Source organism: Astyanax mexicanus, chromosome 13 (assembly GCF_023375975.1).
Source record: "Astyanax mexicanus isolate ESR-SI-001 chromosome 13, AstMex3_surface, whole genome shotgun sequence".
Lineage (NCBI taxonomy): Eukaryota > Metazoa > Chordata > Actinopteri > Characiformes > Acestrorhamphidae > Astyanax > Astyanax mexicanus.
In genome coordinates, this window is record NC_064420.1 from 14,370,741 (window position 1) to 14,395,362 (window position 24,622).

Consider the following 24,622-nt stretch of genomic DNA (forward strand, 5'->3'; position numbering starts at 1 on the left):
TTCAAGTTCAGTTCATACATGCTGAAAGTGAACAGTTCACGTTCAAAGTTCACAATTTTAATTCTGAACTAGTTCAAAGTTCAGTTCATTTTACTTTTTTCGTGAGATATTCAAATAAATATTTTTTTCACACTACAAGCTAGAAATCATTATACGTTCTTTGAAACTGCTCATTGTAGACATTTGCTGATGACACTGCAATTGTGGGTTTCATACCAGGTGATGAATCTATCTCTCTCTCTCTCTCTCTCTCTCTTGCGCGCGCTCTCTCTCCAGCCCTCCGCGCTCTTTTGCGCACACAATGTCAAAACCATTTCTGTCTGGTGATACATAATTTAAGCGGCACCAGCGAGAATACAGGAGGTAGGAACTTTCTCTCGTTGCGTTTCAAAAGAGAAAGCAGGTGTCACTTAGTTTTCAATGGAAAACAAATTCCAACGTTCATTTACAGGGATGTCTGCCATTCATGACACATAATGTGAACTAATTCACGTTCAAGTTCTTTATTAAAAAATGTGTTGCGTTCAGTAACGTTCACGAAAAAATGAGCGTGTTCAATGAACGCGTTCTTTTAAACTCGTTCACGCACACCAACCGTGGGAGTACAGCGTGAGAGTGAGCTTGAAAAGTTGCTTTCACAGTATTACAACACATGATCACAATCAACTTCTCTAAAATCCGATGTCGTCGAGTTTAGGACGTTTAGTGATCCTAAATAATCTGACAGCCACCTACTGTGCCACGTTTAGGTAGTAGCAAAAAAAAAAACCGACAGCCAGCGAACTTGTCAACGTTTTACATGGCTCAGGTTGTTTTGTGGGAGGCTAACCAAACTAAGTTACATGCAGCTGATAACATTTCATTTTATCAAGCAAGATGAATGATGAAGGACATAAAGCACTATTCGAATCGTGTTAATGCAGAAAATTCGAAATGCCCACGGAAAAGAGACGAATACAGGAGAGAGAGAGACTCTTTTTTTAGGGGGGTGCACCTGTGCACGTCCCTGCGCAGGTGGATTAATGGGTGCGCGGCTTGCGGGGATTTGGCGCTTCTTCTACTGCTTCTACGGCCGCATGAAGTGCAGTCTCTCAGCCTGCCAGTCAGACTACAGTGTCAGCCATATAATCTGACGACAGGATGAAAAACTTCAATACCGCCCAACCCTAGCACACACACACACACTCACACACACACACACACACACACACACACACACTTGTGCCTTTGTCTGCACGAAGTTAAAAAAAAAAGTTAGTTGAGCGGCTAAAGTAACGTGCAGTAACGGGTGTCGGAAATGGTAACTGCGTTATAGTTACAGTCAGAGTAATTAGTTAGATTACCCCTTACTGAAAAAAGTAACGGCGTTAGTAACGCCATTTATTTCAACGCCGTTATTCCCATCATTGGTCTTTGCTATCATAACGATGGGAAAAGTACACCTTGCACCTTGTTTTGAATTTTTCACTTGTTATCTATTCTTCTTAATAATAATAATAATCTAACATATTACATGTTTAATGTTATACTGTACATGGCCCTGTATACATCACTATCACAGTATGCCTAAAGCATTGTGTGGATTGAGTTTTAATTTAATTTAATTTATTTAAAAATTTTCAAACCTAATAATAGTAAGAATATAGCAATGTAAAGGTGAAAATAAAAAATGCAACTGTGAAAATGAATGAGGAGTCTTGTCCCACCCATCACAAAATAACACCTTCCCTGCTGACAAAAGCATGAAGTCACAGCAGCTGCAAAACTACAAGAAGGGAAGTCAGTGTTTTTATCTGCAGCAGTGAGAGAGATTAGTGTTAGCGTGTAATCGAAAAGCTTGCAGGACGGACTGTTTTTGAACTTGACGTGTAACAGGATCCTATCATCTGAGACAGAATGGGCAATCATGGTAATTTTTACTTCTTCTTATGCACTAGGCCTGTCAATTTTTTATGTTTTTTGTTCCAGAAAAATAGGTATTAATGATGTTATTGTCATTTTAAGACTGATATGTCACTGATATAATTCAAATTTAATTCAGATTTTAATGATCAAGGATTTTAAGACACTGGAATTGGAATATTCTATGTTTTTTATGTATTAGGTTTTATAATAGGCTGTGTTGTGTTATGTTTTTTGTTTATGTTTTTTCATATAACATTACAATATTACATTAAATAAATGCAAGGCATGGGTCAACAGTACATCTTAATTATATTTACCTAAATGTATTTAAATGCTTCTGTACTGCTAGCACACTGATATTTCATTAATGTGTATAATAAGAAGAAATAAAGAATTTACAAAGAACAACTTAGAATTAAAGTATTACTAATGCTTTGAGGTTATGCGGAAAACAAATCTGAGCTTGTCCCAATTTGTATTTTTTCCATCAACTTTGGACAATGCACTAGTTTCACTGCCAGTAAAACAGCCTTAAATAATGGCATTACCACCACCATGCTTAACAGTTGGTCTCATATTCTTGGGATTCGATGCTTCACCTTTATTCTTAATATATATTAATGGTCATTTCCACATATTAGAAGAAATTTGGGTCCACCCCACTTTGCAGATCATCTCTAAATAATTAAGATTTTAAAGCTGTCACGTGGTAACTCGTAGCTTTAGCTCCCTCCATAAGTTTTCTATGGGATTAAGGTCTGAAGACTAGCTAGACCACTCTATGATCTTAATGTGCTTCTTTTTGAGCCACTTATTTGTTGCCTTGGCTGTATGTTTTGGGTCATTGTCCTGCTGGAAGACACAACCACAACCCATTTCCAATATCCTGGAGGAGGGAAGGAGGTTGTCATTCAGGATTTTACAGTACATGGCTCCATTCATTCTCCCATTGATGTAGTAAAGTTGTCCTGTGCCCTTAGCAGAAAAACACCCTCAAAACATAATGTTCCCACCTCCATGCTTGACAATGGGGATGGTGTTATTTGCGTCATAGTCAGCATTTCTCTTCCTCCAAACATGGAGAGTTAAGTTAATACCAAAGAGCTAAATTTTTGTCTCATCTGACCACATCACCTTCTTCCAATCACTGCACGGGCCTGCACATGTGCTCTCTGTGTCACGTTAGCCACACCCCTATCCCTAAGGGTACTGTCACAATATACAGTTGCAAAAAAAAAGTATGTGAAGCCTTTGGGATTACTTGGATTTCTGCATAAATTGGTCATTAAATGTGTTCTGATCTTCATCTAAGTCACAACAATAGACAAACACAATCTGCTTACACTAATTTCATACATAAATTGTATGTTTGCATGGTTTTATTGAACACAACACATTAATATTTACAGTGAGGTAGAAAAAATATGTGAACCTTTGGATTTAATAACTGGTTGATCCTCCTTTGGCAGCAAAAACCTCAACCAAACGTATTTCTGTAGTTGCAAAACAGTCAGGAGGAATTTTGGATCATTCCTCTTCACAAAACTGCTTCAGTTCAGCAATATTCTTGGGATATCTGGTGTGAATCGCTTTTTTGAGGTCTTGAGGCCACAGCATCTCAATTAGGTTTAGGTCAGGACTCTCCAGAAGGCGTATTTTCTTCTGTTGAAGCCATTCGGTTGTTGATTTAATTCTATGTTTTGGGTCGTTGTCCTGTTGCATCATCCATCCTCTGTTGAGCTTCAGTTGGCTGACAGATGGTCTTAAGTTTTCCTGCAAAATGTCTTGGTTAACTTAGGAATTCATTTTTCCATTGATGACAGCAATCCGCCAAGCCCAGAGGCAGCAAAGCAACCCCAAACCATAATGCCCCCTCCACCATGTTTCACAGTTGGGATGAGGTTTTGATGATGGTGTGCTGTGCCTTTTTTCTCCACACATAGCTTTGTGTGTTCCTTCCAAACAACTTAATTTTGGTTTCATCTGTCTACAGTATATTTAGCCAGTTCTGCTGTGGAACATCCAGGTGCTCTTCAAATGCAAACTTCAAATGTGCAGCATTTATTTTTTGGGACAGCAGTGGATTCTTCTGTGGTGTCTTCTCATGAACTCCATTCTTGTTTAATGTTTTTTTTTCATTATTATAGATTTGTCAACAAAAATGTTAACATGTGCCAGAGATTTCTGTAAGTCTTTAGCTGACACACTAGGATTCTTCCTCACCTCATTGATCATTCTGCGCTGTGCTCTTGCAGTCACTTTTATAGGACGACAACACTTAGAGAGAGTAGCAACAGTGCTGAACTTTCTCCATTTGTAGACCGTCTGTCTCACTGTAGACACATGAACATCAAGGCTTTTAGAGATACTTTTGGAACCCTTTACCAGCTTCAGGCAAGTCAACAGTTCTTGAACGTAGGTCTTCTGAGAGCTCTTTTGTGCGAGGCATGATTCACATCAAGCAATGCTTCAGCAAACTCAAAACTGTCTCCATTTAGCTCTTAGAAAAGTCCTTAGCCTAGCGGTTCACATACCAACCCCCCCCCCCCCCCCCTCACTGTGAATGTTAACATGTTGTGTTCAATAAATCCATGCAAACATATAATTTTTCGTGTGGTATTAGTTTAAGCAGACTGTGTTTGTCTATTGTTGTGCCTTAGATGAAGATCACAACACATTTAATGACCAATTTGTGCAGAAATCCAAGTAATCCAAGTAAAGGGTTCACATACTTTTTCTTGCAACTGTATATATCGTTAAAGAAACAGTTCCACCTAGAGGGTATATCAATTTATATCAGACAAAAGATAAAGGTTCACAGGAAAAATAAATGATTAAACAGGCCATGGTGTAACGAAACATGTCATGCCAACACCTCAGGATATTACTGTAGAGGTTCCTGTAGATTTTACGGTAATGGGGGGAGTGTTGATAGCGCATGTAATAAGGTAGGCCTACTGGTAACAGGACCTTATGAATGTAACTTTGGGCTCTGAAAGTCTGCCTGTAATGAAGATCGAAGGTGATCTGTCATTGTACAAAACTGCACCCCACATCATAACACCAGGTTTTTTGGATGTGCCTCCACACACGGATTCCATGGTTGCCTTAGACAAGACTAAAGTGCACCTTATCCACATTCTGCATCACTCAACTCCAGTCTAGCAACTAGCGACTACCAACCATGTTTAATTTCTGTTGGAGTGCAACATATTTTTTTACATTGAATGTAATATTTACTGGTGCTTCTACATTTCTACAGCAGTCTATTTTGATTTCCAGCTTCACTTGTTGTGGACCTCCAGTGGGAGAAGAATAACATGGATCACCACACTGAAGTGTTTCGTGAGGACGGTCTGATTGTGAGGCGTGGGCAGCCCTTCATCATCACTCTGGACCTGACGTCTACCACAAACCTCCAGCAAAAGCTCAACAAGAGCAAACTGAGTGCTCAGACAGGTGCAGAACCAATCAACAGACTATTCACTCTAACTTCATATTTATTTAGCTGCCATTTGTAATTTAATGTAGGCAGCTTTTGAAAAGATCTAGCTAGCTAACCTAATGCTAGCAAAGTTAGCTTAGCCTGGAAGGTGTGCATTGCTCTCTGTACAATATATATGGTAGGCCTGAGTGAAAGTAGCCACTCTGTGTGTGTGTGTGTGTGTGTGCCCAAAAGTGTTTTTTTTTTTTTTTTTTACAAAATGATACCTCCTGCATTGTGCACGTCTAATAAAAGTTAGCTGGGTATCGTTAGCTCTGGGCTTATAGCTACCTTTAGCTAACCTAGCTAAAACATTCCCCACTAAAATAAAGTAGTTAACATAAGCTAACCTCGCTAACTAGCTAGGCAACAACTTTTTTTTCCACTGTGGAACATCTGTCAGTTTAAATTATAGCTTGCTAGCTACCATTATCTAGCGCTCACCGTTTAGTATGTGGTGCTCACCACTTACTATCTGGTGCTCACCACATAGTATGTGGTGCTCACCACTTTTTACGTAAAAAAAAAAATACACCATATATTTTCAGGGGCTCCGTTGATGTGCGTTTTGGGTCTTCAGCATTCTGGATATGGATGCAATTTTTCTGCCAGAGTAGCTTGTTAATTCACACTGACAATTCCAGCCAGATGTAGATGTTTGCATTCTACCATTTATGCTAAACGATTTTGGCAAGCTGCATGAACTGGATTTGAACCAGTGATCTCCCAGTGATCTCATAGTGGCAGTGCTGTAGACACTAGTTCAGTACAGTTTCTTAGCGATGTTAGCCTAGCATTTCCTATAATAAACTGAACATGTCTTGTCGTTAACTCATTCTGTGTTTAACTGTTTTAAAAGGACCCTCTCCAGCCGCATCCTCTGGAACCAAAATCTCCATGGAACTAAATGGAGAGAAGGAGGATTCTGGATGGAGCGCTGCAGCGTCTCTGAAGGGAAACACCATCTCACTGAAAGTCTGTCCCTCTCCCAGTGCTCCCATTGGGAAATACAGCCTTGTCCTTTCTGATCCCTCGGTACGGTCAAGATATATCAAATATATATATTAAAGATTCCTCTACAGGAGGAGGGGCAGATGCTCAAAGTCAAAAGGGGGCACATCAAGCACACATTTAAAAACACCATACAGAAATATACCTTACAATATAACCGGTTGATTTGTGGTGTTACTGTGAACTACAAATAAACAGAAGTCAGGTTAGATTAGTGTTTCTTAACCCTGTTCCTGAATATCTACTGATATTGCCTCTATAATGAATTTTCTAGAGTTTTCTCTGCTTTAAATGCACTTAATAAAGTAAGTGGTGGTATGATGTGTCTAATACACTGCTGGATATACATAATGATTGATTTATGATTCATAGGGGGGCTAAGAGATTTTAAGAGGTAAACTTAAGAGGTAAAAGACTGTTAATTAGTTGTTCAGTTGGATCTGGTGGAAAAAACACAATTTTAGGGCAGAAACCAGGGTTAAGAAACTGCTTTAAACTACCAACATTACCCAGTGTTGTATTAAATTCTAGCTATCCTCTACATCCGGCAATTTTACATTCTAGCAAACTTGTTAGCTAAATTGATTTTCATTGATTAAAGCTTACAAGTCCTGCAATCCTAAATTAATAAACACAATTTAAAAATGAAATAGTTATTAGCTGATCAGGCACATCAGGGCAAGTTAAACATAACATTTATATATTTTCTTTCTCAAACCTTGACTATCTATCTATCTATCTATCTATCTATCTATCTATCTATCTGTCTGTCTGTCTGTCTGTCTGTCTGTCTGTCTGTCTATCTATCTATCTATCTATCTATCTATCCAAAGTTAAGCTAACTGACTAGACACAAGCTGCATTTTATTAAGCACCCCCCCCCCCCCCAACACTCTTTTCTGCTTTCCCTCTACAGAAACAGGAGGCTGATTTGGGTAAATTTGTTCTGCTGTTCAACCCCTGGTGTCCAGGTAGGTCATAAGTATGACCCAAATTTCTCTGATATCTGATACACCTATCTGAGTATGCTTTTTTTTATACAGTCTCTACCCTCTCTTTTGCCTCTACTGACTACATTTCCCATAATCCACCATCTTCTGAATCTTCTGTCATGTGTCCGCTATTACCCAATAATGAATAATTACCGCACTCTTTGTAAGGGTGCTTTCATGAAGACCTTGTTTGGTTGGGAGTTTCTAACTTTTAATGTTAGTCCAAGCCAAAAGACCAAAGTTTGCATCGACCAAAGGAGGACTTTCAGACTCATTCATTTACCTTATGTCAATAAATATGTGTTTACATATCTGCTTGCACTAGTGCTTTGCGAAGTATTGCCAACCCCTCGTTGCATAGCAATCGTTTTTTCCTGTTTCTCTCTGGTTTAAGATCCTTATCTATTCTACTTTTCTTCCATTTGGTCAGTTTATTGTTTACAATTCTGGTTTTGCCAGAGCAGTGGTGGCGAAAAATTAAAAGTGGCACATACTGCTGGACCAACCCACACCTACACTGTTAATAAAAGGTGTAAATCACCAGAGATCACCAGAAAATGTCTGTAAAAAAAACAGAAAAATACTGTCACATTTAAAACAGATATAAGCCGTAAAAAATTGTATTTATTGTTATTGTATTTACTATGATTTACAACTATTACTGTCATTTTACAAGAACCTATCCTATAATTACATGAAATCTTTTACTGTTAACATGTTTTAATTCTTAAAAAAGCGTCATATGCTCCTTATAAAACAGAATACTTATTAATTTTACAAGAAACTGCCCTATAATTACATGAAATATTTCACTTTTTACATATTTTAATTCTTGAAAAAGTTTCATACACTCCTTATAAAATGGAGTAATCAGTCACTTTACAAGAACTTGTCCTATAATTACATGAAATCTTTCACTTTTAACATATTTTAATTCTTTAAAAAGCGTCATACGCTCCTTATAAAACAGAATACTTATTAATTTTACAAGAAACTGCCCTATAATTACATGAAATATTTCACTTTTTACATATTTTAATTCTTGAAAAAGTTTCATACACTCCTTATAAAATGGAGTAATCAGTCATTTTACAAGAACTTGTCCTATAATTACATGAAATCTTTCACTTACACATACATGGGCACTTATTTAGACACTTTACCAAAATGTGCAGATTTTTCTTGAAGGGCGTCATCATCATCATTTATTGCAAGAATTGTCACAATAGCTGGCACTTCAACACTTCTTCCACATAAAAGGTGCTGCCAAACAAGCATTAATGTTAGAGGGGACTGTAGCAATGCCTTATTAACCATGGGAGCACATGGATGGCAGTTGCCTCCCCTGCCACCCCCTGAGTCTGCCAGTGACTATTAAAACCAGGTTTACTTCTGTTTGTGCCTTATTATTTTTTGGTTTTAAGATGTGATGTTACTCGGTGTGCACAAATTTAAGATTCAGATTGGGCAAACACTTATACACACCTCTGCATATCAATACTGTGTGTGGCAGATGATACTGTGTACATGGAGAAGAAGGAGGAGAGAGAGGAATATGTTTTGTCTCAAGACGGAATTATCTACGGCGGAGATGCCAAGAACATCACGCACTGGGCATGGAATTTTGGACAGGTATGTTATATATTAATAAATGTACTGGGTCACCTGCTCATTCATGAGGAGGATTTGATTGTTTTTAATGTACAGTATTTGGTGACAAATGGTGCTGAAAGTTGCATGATCACTACCCCACCTCTTCCCCGAACACCATCATTCCAGAGAACGCGGTTCCACTCAATGCTTTTTTACCCTAGTGGATCATTCCCAGCACGGCAGTGACACTGTCATGGTGGTTGCGTTAGTAGAGTGTGTTGTGCTGGTACGGGTAAATCAGATACAGCAGTGCTGCTGGAGTTTTTAAACACCTCAGTGTCACTTTTTATGAAATATCAATTTCTTTGTTGTTTGCAGTTTGAATCTGGGGTTCTAAAGGCCTCCTTAAAGATTCTGAATGAAAGCCTCCAGCATAAAAAGAATGCAGACAAGGACTGCAGTAAGAGGAATGACCCCATCTATGTGACCAGGGTGCTGAGTGCCATGGTGAGTGCAGTCACTGCTCAATATTATTGTTTCTAAACAAAATGAACAGCTATAATGCTGGTCTTTAGGAAGTTGCCAATGAAGGATTGAAAAAGGACATCAATTAAATGTGGAGAAAGATTACAGCGTATTACTGTATAGCGTATTTACTATAAGTATATACTATAAGGTGCACTTAAAACCCTTTAATTTTCCCAAAAATCGACAGTGCGCCTCGTGTATGAATTTTATCAGTCAGGTATTAAGGCGTAGTAAAGCCACTCCGCTGAAGTACAGTGATATAAGGGTAAGTTTTCAGTGAAGTTTCTCCAGCACTAAGGCTGGGTGCAGAAGCATTAGCATTAGACGCTAACTACAGCACTAGCTCTTTCACCGCTCAGAGGCGAGTAGCGTTGCCAACCGTCCCGTAAAATACGGAATCGTCCCATATTTGGGCAGTAAAGTATGCATTCCGTATTGAATTGTTCCGGGACGCGATTTGCCCCGTATTTTTAAGGTTAGTTATTAAGGCGGGTGATTTGTTTCAGAGACATGCTGCAGCGCTGCCCCTCCCCCGCTGGAGAACAGCCACTCCTTCTAAACAGAGTCTGTGACTCTCATTGGTCCAGACACGGAGACCCACAGCCAATCAGAAGCGCAGACTCCAAGCAGAGGGGGGCAGCGCGGTGTCTGTATCTGCGTTCAAAATCACTCCCTCCCTATCACAGAAACAGTGCACTATTTACCACTGGTTAACACACAATATAGTGCACTATTCCTGTGATAGGATGTGATTTAGAACGGAGAGTCCCCTGCTAACGTACGACGTTTAACAGCACGCGGCGGCAGAGAAACCAGAGGCTGAGGAGGAGAAAACAGGGAGAGGGAGCAGTGTACAGGTTCCCTGTGCGACAGGCGTCTCCAGAAGCTGATCTGGTATTAAATTCACATTAATAACGAAGCTCATTTTAAAGCATATATTATGCTAATTATATTATTATGCCAAAAATATTTCTGTTATGAACAACATATTTCTGAACGCAACATACAGTACTATGCAAAAGTTTTAGTCACCTGTGGGAATTTCAGTAAAGAAAAAGCTTCTTATCTGTGAAGTAAGTGTTTATTAGCTCAGTAAACGGCAATTTTACAAAAAGCAGAGCTTTTACAGCCATGTTTTCCTTAAAACATCTCCTAATCTCTCCTCATCTGAGATTAATAGAGTTATTTCTAGTTCTCATCATATCAATCAACACTTGGTTTGGTAAATTACTGGTAAATTTGGTAAATGAGGTGAGCTGCTCACGGAACTGGATATAATATGCACATGCTGGCTGAGGAGCATCCAGGAGAAATCTGGAACTACACTTTACTCTTCTGCTCGGCTCACAGAATATAACATACTTAGTATTTATGTTTATTTGCATCTGTTCAAATCATATGTGTATGTGGTGCTTTTTTCCACACTCATATTGCTGAGATAAATGGATTAGTGTAATTTACTTTGGTGCCTAAAACGTTTGCACAGTACTGTGTATTATACATGCAGTTCGAATTAATCTGTTACTAAAAGTGTCTGCCAAAACACATTTTTTTCAACAAACATATATTACTTAGGAGTTATATTATATAATTCATAGACTTATATATATATATATATATATATATATATATAGAATCATAGCCCCCCCTCGGCCCCTATTTCGTTTTCGAAAAGTTGGCAACCCTAGAGGCGGGTATATCGGACTGTAGTTTTCTGTGTTAAACAAGCTGTGTGGGACGAATCGCTAGCTGATAGCATCCTGGGTTACCGGAACACTCAGGGTTTCTCAGTCTAGGGATAGCGGGCGGCATTTACATCCACTACCGCTGCAGTTAGCAGCTAATTGTTCTGTACTGTAACCATATGAAATTTCAATGTTTAGGGTCTTCAGTTGCAAACATAAACTAAGTATTGATAAAACATTATTAATACATTATTATACCACAGTTAGTTCCAACCCTGCAATGTGATTGGCTGAGAGATGTTCTATGAGTGCCGGTAATGCACTGTAACCAGAGCTTTCCATGTATTACCACATACAGGTAACCTAGCAATGATACAGCGTTTACAAGCCAAACAGCGCCGCTACAAACAGAGCAGCAATGGAACTATTTTACCTTGCGGAGTGTTTATAACCAAACATTATGCAAATAAAGATTGTCAGGGGCAAATAGGACGATGTCATTTTTGTGCAACATAGTAAACATGTGGTGTTTTAGTGTCCAATGTAAGTACTATTAGAGCAAATTAAACAATATTAAATAGTTATTTATGGTATGATTTTACTGTAAAAAAAAAAAAACAGCAATTGGTTACAGTGTAGACTGTATGCACTGATAAGGACTTATTTTTTTTGGTTGATTAATCACTTGTGACTGGACTGAATCGTGTTTACTTGTCAGGTTAATACAAATGATGACAGTGGAGTGCTTAGCGGGAGATGGTCTGGAAACTATGATGGTGGAGTGGACCCCTCGAAGTGGACAGGCAGTGTGGAGATCCTGCGCCAGTGGCACGACAGCAACTGTAAATCTGTGCGCTATGGCCAGTGTTGGGTGTTTGCAGGAGTGGGCTGCACAGGTAACCAGTTTCAATAATGTAAAGTAAGGCTCTATTCTGGTAATATCCAATTAGGGGTTGTCAGTACACACAGTACAGTACCTGTCAAAAGTCTAGACTTATCTTCACATTCAATGTTTTTATTTGTTTAAATTTTTTTTGTACATTGTAAATTAATCCTGAATTCATCCAGACTATGAATGTATCCAGTGTAACAGAGGAAATTCTTGAGGCCCTATTTTAACGATCTATAGCGCACTAGGTAATTGCGCTTTGCGCAGCTGCATTTAGGGGCGTGTCCTGTCTCTTTGGTATCTTGAGGGCACTTATTATATATAATATTATATATTATAATTATTCATGGGTGTGTTTTGGCATAACGTGAAATAAACCAATCAGTGTGTCTGAAGTCATTACTTTTAAGACACAGGAGCACGCTGACTTCAGTTCATTCCTATTTTAAGAGCGCGAAGATAAACCAGCAGCTTAGGGAGGGGTAAAGTTATTTTATTCTTTATTCTGTTTATTGTTTATGTAAAAACTGGGTTTGCAACATTGAATATTAATCAAGCACTCGATTATTTACACTGGATAGGGACCTTCATTTACAATGCCACTGAGCATTTACAGTTTAAAAGGAATTAAAAATATAAATAAATAAATAAATAAATAAATAAAAACTGACATTTACTATAGACAAATAAAATATATACGTAAAAAAGGAAAAATAGAACATGTTAAAAAAATCCTAAAAATTTACATAAAAAGTAAAGAATTTATATCTTATGAAGAAAATAATAATAGCAGTGAACTTAAAGTAAAATAATAAGAATTATAAGAAATGATCAAATTTATATAAATAAACTAAGAACATGGAAATCATGGGAAAATACATATATATAATCATTTGATTAATTTAAAAAATAATAATAAAAATGAATAAAAAATAAATAATTAAAAAAATAAACTCATTAAAAACTCTTGATTTCTCTTGATTAATTAACAGTACATTTGTTGGCTTTAGTGAATTTAATAACATGAATTTTACTACTACTACTAATTTTACTTGTTCGACCTTATTTATTAAAATGTTTTTTTTAGAAGCCAGAGGTTATTCTGCGCACAATGCCGGGCACGCTGCAAGCTCCGGGGTATTTTGGAGCGCAGGGCGATGTGATTCAGTTCTGGGTGCTCCAGTGACTGTTAAATTTAGACGTCCTTTCTGGGGATCAATTGCACAATGTTTTTTTCCGCCGTCAAGATAGAAACACGCCATTTACCTGAACACACATCATTTCCAGACCACCACACCCATCGGCGTTAATATATTCCAAAATTCCATTGCTATTTTAAGGACGCGTGCGCAAATAGGCGTAAAAATAGACTGTTGACAGGGTGTACGATGGCAACGCGCCACGCTACACGCCTTGCGCGGGGTGTACGATAGGGCCAAGTCTTTCATCATAACATTTTTTCAAAATGTAACGTTTTTTTATTTCAAATTTCAAATTACTTATATAAGTAAACTGGGTTAAGGTTAGGATTTAGTAAGTCTGGCATATAGTAACTGTAATATAGCTAAATATATTTATTTACACAGTGGCTAGCACACTAAGCAACATACTTTGCAGCGTAAATAGTTAAGAGCTTAGTAGCTAAACTAGAAAATAATAATAGCAGTGAAAGTAAAGTAAAATGATAAGAGTTATAAGCGGTATGATGGCTGCACATTCCCAGCTTGTTTGTACTTGCGTATAATTGTTTGTACAGATGAACGAGGCATCTGAAAATTTTACCCAAGGATGTACCACACTTGTGCAAGCCCACAATTCTCTTCCTGATATTTTGGCTGAGTTCTTTAGACTTTCCCATGATGTTACACAAAGAAACATTGTGTTTCAGGTGTGACTTAAAATATGTCCACACATTTTCTTCCACTAGTTGCCAGAGCTCTCGGAATTCCTTGTCGGCTGATCACTAATTTTGAATCAGCTCACGACACCAACGGTGACTTGAAGATCGAAACTTATGTTAGAGAGGATGGAAGGATGGTGAAAGAAATTGTGTGGTAAGCCAGTGCACTCTTTATCATGGTTGCTGTTTTTCAATTTGTTTGCTTTTGCAAATTTAAATTCTCTGTAACTATAATTTAATCCAGTGCGTCTTATGTATGAATATTAGCAGTCAGGTTGTAAGGAGCAGTAAAGCTAAATTGCAGTGCTATTCAGGAGTTTCAGCTTAGTTCTCTTGCACTGGGGCTGGAGTAGCATTAGCATTAGCTGCTAACCGCTATTTCCCCGTTCAGAGGTGAGTATTATTGGCCTGTAGCCTGCTTCTAACCCCGGCTAGCACTGCTGGAGTAGCATTAGCATTACCTGCTAACCGCACTCGCTGTTTCCCCAGCCTGTAGCCTGCTTCTAACCCCTGGTAGCACTGCTGGAGCAGTTAGCCGCTAACATAATGAAATTCGGTAAAGCTTACTGTAAATAAATGGTAGCGCTTTATTTACCCAAATAAACAGTTTCCAATAGAGAAATCTGTGTAGATTAACATCTAGAGCTCGTTTGATTTTTGAGAATTACAGTATTGTTTACTTAACTTTACATAACTTAGTTAGTTATCACCACCCAGTAGCAAGGTCCACTGACTTAGAAGGTCCTTATAGTGTCTCTTAAAATGTGCCTTATAATCCAGTGTGCCTTATGTATGAAAATAGACCAGAAAATAGACGTTCATTAATAGTGTGCCTTATAATGTATGGCCACAGTGTTATAGAACAAGTTACCATTCCAGAAAAGTTAATTACAGTATACTATACTTTACTGTTAATCTGCAGTGAAATTCTTTACAGCGCACTACTGTGACAATATAGCCTAATACTGTTGCCAGTTATTTATTGTAGTCATACAGGCCTTTTTTATTTTATTTTTTATTTTTTGGATTCCATATCATTAACAAATAAACAAGACCTGACTTACAGGGTGTAACATTTATTCCAAACTAAATATCCCAACAGGAATTTCCACTGTTGGTTGGAGAGCTGGATGAAGCGCCCTGATCTCAAACCTGGTTATGACGGCTGGCAAGTCAGTGACCCAACCCCTCAAGAACCAAGTGAAGGTATTGTCTAACTAAATAAAGATTAAAAGATGTTTAACTAGGTAATGTCCAATCAGTAGATATTTAGGTAGGTAATATCCAAACAGTAGATGTTCAGTTATGTAATGAATGTCCAAACAGTAGATGTTCAATTATGGAATGAATGTTCAAACAGGAGATGCAAACTACTGTAGGTAATGAATGTCCAATCAGACAATGTTCAACTAGGTAAGTGTCTGATCACTAGATATTTTGCTAGGTTATGTATAAGCCATAGATGTTCAAATAGTAATAGATATTCAGCTTGGTAATGTCCAAACAGTAGATGTTCAACCAGGTATTGTCCCAATAGTATATGTCCAACTAGGTTATGTCCAGTCAGTAGATAATTAGCAAGGTAATGTCCAAATGGTAGATTTTCAACTAGGTAATGTCTGATCAATAGATACACAACTTGGTAATGTCCAATCAGTAGATATTCAACTTGGTAATGTCTGATCAGTAGATATTCAACTTGGTAATGTCCGATCAGTAGATATTCAACTAGGTAATGTCCGATCAGTAGATGTTCAACTAGGTAATGGTCAAATAGTAGATGTTCAACTTGGTAATGTCCGATCAGTAGATATTCAACTTGGTAATGTCCGATCAGTAGATATTCAACTTGGTAATGTCCGAGCAGTAGATATTCAACTAGGTAATGTCCGATCAGTAGATGTTCAACTAGGTAATGGTCAAATAGTAGATGTTCAACTAGGTAATGTCTGATCAGTAGATATTCAACTTGGTAATGTCCGATCAGTAGATATTCAACTAGGTAATGGTCAAATAGTAGATGTTCAACTAGATAATGTCTGATCAGTAGATACTCAACTTGGTAATGTCCGATCAGTAGATATTCAACTAGGTAATGGTCAAATAGTAGATCTTCAACTAGGTAATGTCTGATCAGTAGATACTCAACTTGGTAATGTCCGATCAGTAGATATTTAACTAGGTAATGTCCGATCAGTAGATATTCAACTTGGTAATGTCCGATCAGTAGATATTCAACTAGGTAATGTCCGATCTGTAGATGTTCAACTAGGTAATGGTCAAATAGTAGATGTTCAACTAGGTAATGTCTGATCAGTAGATATTCAACTAGGTAATGTCCGATCTGTAGATGTTCAACTAGGTAATGGTCAAATAGTAGATGTTCAACTTGGTAATGTCCGATCAGTAGATATTCAACTTGGTAATGTCCGATCAGTAGATATTCAACTTGGTAATGTCCGATCAGTAGATATTCAACTTGGTAATGTCCGATCAGTAGATATTCAACTAGGTAATGTCCGATCAGTAGATGTTCAACTAGGTAATGGTCAAATAGTAGATGTTCAACTAGGTAATGTCTGATCAGCAGATATTCAACTTGGTAATGTCCGATCAGTAGATATTCAACTTGATAATGTCCGATCAGTAGATATTCAACTAGGTAATGGTCAAATAGTAGATGTTCAACTAGGTAATGTCTGATCAGTAGATATTCAACTAGGTAATGGTCAAATAGTAGATCTTCAACTTGGTAATGTCCGATCAGTAGATATTCAACTAGGTAATGGTCAAATAGTAGATGTTCAACTAGGTAATGTCTGATCAGTAGATGTTCAACTAGGTAATGGTCAAATAGTAGATGTTCAACTAGGTAATGTCTGATCAGTAGATACTCAACTAGGTAATGTCTGATCAGTAGATACTCAACTAGGTAATGTCCGATCAGTAGATACTCAACTTGGTAATGTCCGATCAGTAGATATTTAACTAGGTAATGTCCAAACAGTAGATGTTTGACTAGTCAATGTCCAAACAGTGATGTTCAACTAGTCAATGTCCAAACAGCTGATGTTTAAATAGTCAATGTCCAAACAGTAGATGTTTAACTATGTTATGTCCAAATACTATATGTCCAACTAGGTAATGTCCAAACAGTAGATGTTCAGATTGGTAATGTCCAATCAGTAGATGTCTAAGAATGCGTTATACAGTAATTTCTTCTTTTTTTTCTTCTTCTTCTTCTTCTTCTTCTTCTTCTTCTTCTTCTGTTTTTTTTCTGGCTCATGAACAGGTGTGATGTGTTGTGGTCCTGTGCCGGTAAAAGCCATTAAAATAGGTGACCTCACCTGTCAGTATGATGCAGCATTCGTGTACGCAGAGGTCAATGCTGACATCATCACAACATTTAAACTGTATGATGGACTTGAGAGGAATGTGGTGAATAAAATCACGGTAGGCCAGAACATCAGCACCAAGAGCATCGGCAAGGACGCACGAGAGGACGTCACACATCTGTATAAATACGAGGAAGGTAAGCTGCTGTAGGCCTCAGGTCTTATTGTCTCCGCTCAGTCAATTAATTGTTTATTAATTCTATCACCCATCCAGCTGTATATACCTCATGCCTCCTCCAATACATGTGCTTTGCCATGTAGCATCACAGCTCGCTCGAAGGAAAGCGGAGCGACTCGGTTTCGATACCTGAGCTCACAGACACCTTGTGCTGATTGACATCACCCTTTGGAGTGATGAGGGGAAAGAGTGTCATCTACCCACCCAGAGAGAACAAAGCCCTTTGTGCTCTCTCTCAGGGCAAGCTGCATGACCAGGATTTGGACCAGCGATGTCCCGATCATAGTGGCAGTGTCCAGCCCGCTGGACCACTCGGTGCCTATTAACTAAGGTTCAACTTAGACATGGATTCGGGTGGTCCAGATGTCTACAAAAATGGAGGATCACAGCTTTAATTTCCATCTTTAAGCTTTATGATTTCTAACCCTCTGTCATATACTTTTAAATGTGTTCCTGCTCTGGCACACTACCTTTTAACTGTAAAATTAATTGTTAGGTGCCTCCAGACATAGGTTTTGGAAGAACTTTGTAAACACTATTTGGACCAGATAAAAATAACCTCACGTTACATATGTTGTGTGCAAATGAACACAAATTACCTTTATATCCTGTGGAAAACTTGTTTTTTTGCAATTTTTCTCAAGTTTTTCTTAAGGTGGTGTTTAGTTGAATTGCACATACCACAAAATCGGGGTCTTTTTAAGTCTGTGGCAAACTTCAAGTGTTAAACAATGTACAAACCTCAAAAAAGAAGGCGAACTTAGAGAGATTGATTATTGTCAAGTTTTCTGGAGGTGACAGGAGTGCAAAAATCGAGTAGCCACTCCCATCTCATTTAGTCATTTAGGCTAAAATTTCTAATTCTGTTCAAACCATTCATAAATTTGACAGATGACCTGTAGTAAATGTACATAACAAAACAGGCTTTTAACTGACTTAAGAGACCTGGCAGGTAGTGTTCTCCTCCAAGTGTGTTGAGCTACAACGATGCTGAGTTTGCAGAAATTCGTTAAGAGAAGCAGAAACAAGTCCTAGGCAGTTAGTAGGAACACTTGAAGTTCATACTTTGTTTGATAAGTTTCCTTCTGTGTATCTCTTATTTTTGTACACTCAGGCTTGGCACTAGAGAGACAGTCCTACATGCATGCTCAGGTCTGCCAGGAGTTGGATCTGTGCTTTGAAGACCATGGAGAGATAATGAAAGGCTCAGACTTTGTGCTGAATGTCACTGTCACCAACAAAACCAGTGCTGTTAAGAGCATTAAGCTTCAGTTCACTTCTGGAGGCATGTTTTACAATGGTAAACCTGACAATGAAACCATCCAAGTCTACGCAGGAGAGCATTCAATCAGCCCTGGGAAAGGTCAGTACAAGTTCTGTAAAATCTAACTTTTTATGTCAAGACCATTGTTTTGGAATATTTTGAGTTAAGGCGAATTTATTCGACTATACTGACTGCAGTGATCCGAGTCGATTCATTAATATATGTAATACGCCTTTCCCATTTTTGTTTATACTTACTGTGCCTTTCCCCCACTTTGCTCAACATCAGAGTGTAGTCATTCCCTCTAAGCTACCGTTCTCTATGTTTCATTCATTTGCAGTACATCCTGTAGTTTAGCTGCCTGGCCTCAGTGTTGTAGGCTATAAGAGCAAGTTTCTCTAAATACTTTCTTTGCTGCTGAGAGTGACTTTACGTTGGTTGTGTCTTGTGCTTTGTCAGTGCTAAAGATCCCATTGAAACATCGCTACCTCAAATACGCTCCACTGCTCTCCACTGGCAGCCAGCTACAGGTCTGGGCACTGCTCACGGACATGGACACTGATGCCAGGCTGTTAGAGAAGCACTATGTCAGCTTTAAAGACCCCAAGATCAACATTAAGGTACTCTTATGCTTCTACTCAAGGCAGTAATTCTGTATAGAATCATTCAATCTGATTTTGCTGCACCACTGACAAGGACAGGCAGCAAGTGCAATTATATCCCTTTATGCATGAAGTGAAAAAGGTGGGAAACAAAGGAAATGTCACATGACATGGCTCAATCAAACTTGAAAAAGAAACTTAAAAATGACTTGATGTAAGCAGTATGGCTGGGTATGGAAATTCGCTACCAAAAAGGTACCAATCGTAGTGGGAGACAAGTGAGCGAGACATAGAGCGAGAGAGACATAGAGCGAGAGACAGAGCAGGAGAGAGACAGAGCAAGAGAAAGCAAATGAGAGGGAGACTGAGCGAGTAAGAGACATAGAGAGAGAGACATAGAGAGAGAGAGACATAGAGAGACTGAGCAAGAGAAAGATGGGGCAAGTGAGAGGAAGACTGAGCAACGGAGAGAGATGCTGTTTCCCTCTCTCTCATTCTATGTTTCTCTTGCTATGTCTCTCTCACTTTCTGTCTCTCTCTCTCTATGTCTCTCTCTATGTCTTTCTCGCTCTGTCTCTCACTCACTCTGTCTCTCTGTCTCTCACTTGCACTTTCTCCGTCTCTCTCCCACTCATACTGTTTCCCTCTGTCTCATTTGCGCTTTCTCTCGCTCATTCATTTTCTCTCTCTCTGTCTCTCTATCTCTCACTCAATTTGTCTCTCCATCTATCCATCTCTCTCTCTCTCTCTCTCTCTCTCTCTCTATCTCGCCATCTCTCTCCCACTCAGACTGTTTCCCTCTCTCACTCTATCTTTCTCTTGCTATGTCTCTCTCCCACTCTGTCTCTCTCTCTATGTCTCTCTCGCTCTGTCTCTCTCCCACTCTGTCTCTGTCTCTCTCTATGTCTCTCTCGCTCTGTCTCTCACTCGCTCTGTCTCTCTCGCACTAGTAGCACTAATCACCTCTTGGAATTCTGGGATTTGGAGTTCCTTTGGGTGACAGTGCCTTTTTGTCTATGTCCTTCGAACATAAATATCACCCATTCTTTAATTACTTTAATCACAGAAAAGAAGGGTATAAATATTATGATTTAAGATCTAGTTTGTTTGGGTCCTTAAGTGTACATCTATTAATAGTGTGATCTTAGAAGCCTCTCTGCTCTCAGTCAGTGGAAGGTGTAGGCAGTGGGTGTGTGCTGGGTGTGAAACTGTGCTTTCTCACGTTGGGGTTGCTGAGTAGGTCACTGACAGCACAAATATAGCAGTGTCTTCATTGCTCCCCAAGAGTGAATTCTCACACACACACACACACACTCACACACACACACACACACACCCACACTCACACACACACACACACACACACACACACACACACACACACACACACAAGGGTAGCATGTGAGGGTCTACTGACACAGGTAGTGCTCAGTTAATATCTCTTAACTAATAGAGGGTATACACATGACACAACAGTTGGGTGTCACTGGGTGTGCTCACCAGTGATGTCAGTAACGCATTACTTAGTTACGTTACTTTTTAGTAACAAGTATTCTAAAGCGTTACTATTTCCAATCCAGTAATCAGATTAAATTTACTTTTCCAAGTCACTGTATGTTACTTTTTTGTCATTTTCCTTAATAAAAATATATTGTAGCGTCTGGCTGGACGAGAAAGATGTTGACAGTCGATGCTTAGTTGTGGAAACTGTCGGCCGCAACCACGCCAAAATAACAACAGGCTAGTGAGCTAACAAGCTATCAGGCTAAAGCTAAAGCTTGTGCAGAATGCTATTTTGATGAAACCAGCCTAATTTACAAAATTGTGTTTTAGCAATTGGAAAAAAAACTGTAATCTGGTTTGGTTGAGTATTTAATCTACATCCTCTATATATTCTAATGTTTTCTACATTTAAAAAAGATTGAATGATTCAATGCAAATATATCATTAGCATTAGCGTTGTATATTTATGTGCAGGTGACTGGGAATCAGCGAGTAGGACACGCGAGCTTGGTGAAGCTCTCAGTGGAGAACCCGCTGCCGGAGACCCTGCCGGAATGCTGGTTTTGTATAGAGGGAGCAAATCTGACTCACGGAGAAAAGCCAACGCGTAGGTAAGTGTTAGCGGTTGCTTACACTTGGGTGTTTGCATTTTATATATTCAGTATCTCTCAGGCCTCATGGTGTGTGTCCACAGGCACATATGCCTCGGCGCATTATATTAATTTCAGTGGAAATAACAGTACATGCTGGGTTGCTTTGCGCGTAGCTTCGCCCTCCGGTGAAAAAGCTCAGCAGAGCTATTTTTTTTTCAAATGAATTCGGCTGCCACGCTGCGTCCAGCCAATCAGGGAAAAGCAGATTGTGACTCCACACACTTACGAGCCTCACACACACAGAGCCAGAAGAGAAGTGAAGCTGAAAATGGCAGAATATGGATTTATACAGTTGTAAGAAAAAAAAGTATGTAAACCCTTTGGAATTATTTGAATTTCTGCATAAATTGGTCATTAAATGTGAACACATTTAATGACCAATTTATGCAGGAATCCAAGTAATCCCAAAAAGATTCACATACAGGGGGTGTTTTGCTCAAAATATTGCAATGCACACAACATTATGGGTGACATACCAGAGTTCAAAAGAGGAACAATTGTTGATGCACGTCTTGCTGGTGCACCTGTGACCAAGACAGCAAGTCTTTGTGATGTATCAAGAGCCACGGTATCCAGGGTAATATCAGCATACCACCAAGAAGGACGAACCACATCCAACAGGATTAACTGTGGACGCAAGAGGAAGCTGTCTGAAAGGGATGTTCGGGTGCTAACCCGGATTGTATCCAAAAAAAAAAACATAAAACCACGGCAATATTTGAAAAAACAAGTTAGGTTTTAGTAACATTGTAAGATGGCGGTCTAATCAAATGTGTTTTTTCTCCAAATGCAGGATCCTGAATGTGGGTCCCAAAGAAACAGCCACCGCGAAGTTTTACTTCACCCCCACTCAGAGTGGCCTACGCAAGCTGCTGGTGATTTTCTCCAGTACGAAGCTGGGTCACATTAAATCGTATGTGAACCTGTCAATCAGCAAGTAGATCCACACTTTAAAAATAACATTAAGGCCTTCAAATTTTCTTTAAATCACACAAACATTTATGTGAAAGCCTTCTAGCCCTACTACTGAGTACTGAACCCTGATATTACATTGTCTGATCTATCTAATCTGAAATGTTAAAAAAATGAAAAATGCAACACTTATTTTTATTCATTCAATGTGTGTTCCATTATATTAATTTACAATCAATAATAATGAAAAAAAAATTGGGGTAATTAAGTAGAATAGTAATGTTATTAAAATTGCTGTAGTAAGAATTGCACGTGTCAGGTCCTGTGCTGTGATTATCTCTATCAGTAATGCTTTGTTCTATACTAATAGGAGGGTGGCAGTGCATTTGGAATTGTAATTAATGATATGCATTACTGTATCAATACAGTATATAATTCAGTAGGTGCTAATTGGTCAAAATAAAATCTAAAACTATTTTCACATGAAGATCTTTTGGTGTATTTTCTTTGTATTATTTTATTTGCTGTTTAAATAGTTCTTACAGGTATAGTAAAGCTACAGGTACAGTTAAGCTACAGGTAGGCCTGGACAATAATTCGATATCGGTATTTATCGCGATAAGAAGTGTTTCAATAACGGTGATATCATTTTTGTGGTATATCGATATGTATTATTTACACGGACAGACATTTTTTACTGGTGTAAGCTTGCCCCAGAGCTGAACACAATCAACCTCCGTAGCTGGGCTATGTCTGTGCGTGATGACGTAATCACACAGGCACGTAGCCAGATAGGCTAGGCTAGGCTAGGTTAGATTTGGCTAGGCTAGGCTAGGCTCGGGTCCGCTCCGCTACGCATCTAAAATGCCTCGTGCTGGAGCCAAACGGAAATGTTCCGCGCTGAAGCAGCGGTCAGCCACGGGTCTGCTCAGTTAGCCGGGGGTCCGCTCGTTAAGCGTTCAGCCGCGGTTCCGCTCGGATTTGTAATTTAAAGCTATTTTTAGTTAGTTAGTTATATAGGCTTATGTTTGACAGGGATGTCATGTTTTTATTTTGCTATATGCAAATAAAATTGACCATTGATTTATTTTGATTTTTTTGAAGTATTATAAAGTTTTTGTGAAAGGAGGTTTCAAAGACTTAAATTAAATTTTCAGACAGTATTGTACATATTTCCATTGCAGGGATTCTCAGCAGTTTTCTGAGGCCTTCAAAGTATTTATATCGATATCGAAATTATATCGCATCGACCGAAATTAAGGAATATATCGTGATATAAATTTTGCCCATATCGTCCAGCACTAGCTACAGGTTTAGTAAAGCTACAGGTACAGTAAAACTACAGGTATAACTAGATTGCAGTTCCTACAGAAACTGCGAGTGTGATTGCAGTGCTGGCTGGTACCTGCTATGGTGTTGCTAAGGTGTTGCTAAGTGGTTGCTAAGGCGTTGCTATGGTATCCGGGGTGGTTGCTAAGGTGTTGCTAGGTGGTTGCTAGGTGGTTGCTAGGCGGTTGCTAAGGTATTGCTATGGTATCCGGGGTGGTTGCTAAGGTGTTGCTAGGTGGTTGCTAGGTGGTTGCTAAGGTGTTGCTAGGCGGTTGCTAAGGTGTTGCTAGGCGGTTGCTAAGGTGTTGCTATGGTATTTGGGGTGGTTGCTAAGGTGTTGCTAGGTGGTTGCTAGGTGGTTGCTAAGGTGTTGCTAGGCGGTTGCTAAGGTGTTGCTATGGTATCCGGGGTGGTTGCTAAGGTGTTGCTAGGTGGTTGCTAGGTGGTTGCTAAGGTGTTGCTAGGCGGTTGCTAAGGTGTTGCTATGGTATCCGGGGTGGTTGCTAAGGTGTTGCTAGGTGGTTGCTAGGTGGTTGCTAAGGTGTTGCTAGGCGGTTGCTAAGGTGTTGCTATGGTATCCGGGGTGGTTGCTAAGGTGTTGCTAGGTGGTTGCTAGGGTGTTGCTATGGTATCCGGGGTGGTTGCTAAGGTGTTGCTAGGTGGTTGCTAGGTGGTTGCTAGGGTGTTGCTAGGCGGTTGCTAAGGTGTTGCTATGGTATCCGGGGTGGTTGCTAAGGTGTTGCTAGGTGGTTGCTAAGGTGTTGCTAGGCGGTTGCTAAGGTGTTGCTATGGTATCCGG

At 39.1% G+C, this 24,622-nt stretch overlaps 1 protein-coding gene across 1 annotated transcript; it reads left to right on the top strand.

Moving 5' to 3' along the window:
* Window positions 1-1,765: 1,765 nt before the first annotated feature.
* LOC103022793 (protein-glutamine gamma-glutamyltransferase 2) lies at window positions 1,766-22,981 on the top strand. The gene is made up of 14 exons (XM_049463233.1): window positions 1,766-1,909; window positions 5,188-5,364; window positions 6,249-6,424; window positions 7,317-7,371; window positions 8,906-9,024; window positions 9,364-9,492; window positions 11,917-12,094; window positions 14,015-14,141; window positions 15,090-15,193; window positions 17,280-17,519; window positions 18,675-18,923; window positions 19,284-19,444; window positions 21,404-21,540; window positions 22,376-22,981. The coding sequence occupies exons 1-14, from the start codon at window positions 1,897-1,899 to the stop codon at window positions 22,521-22,523; spliced, it is 2,013 nt and encodes a 670-aa protein (XP_049319190.1). The 5' UTR covers window positions 1,766-1,896; the 3' UTR covers window positions 22,524-22,981.
* The last annotated feature ends 1,641 nt before the right edge of the window (window positions 22,982-24,622 follow it).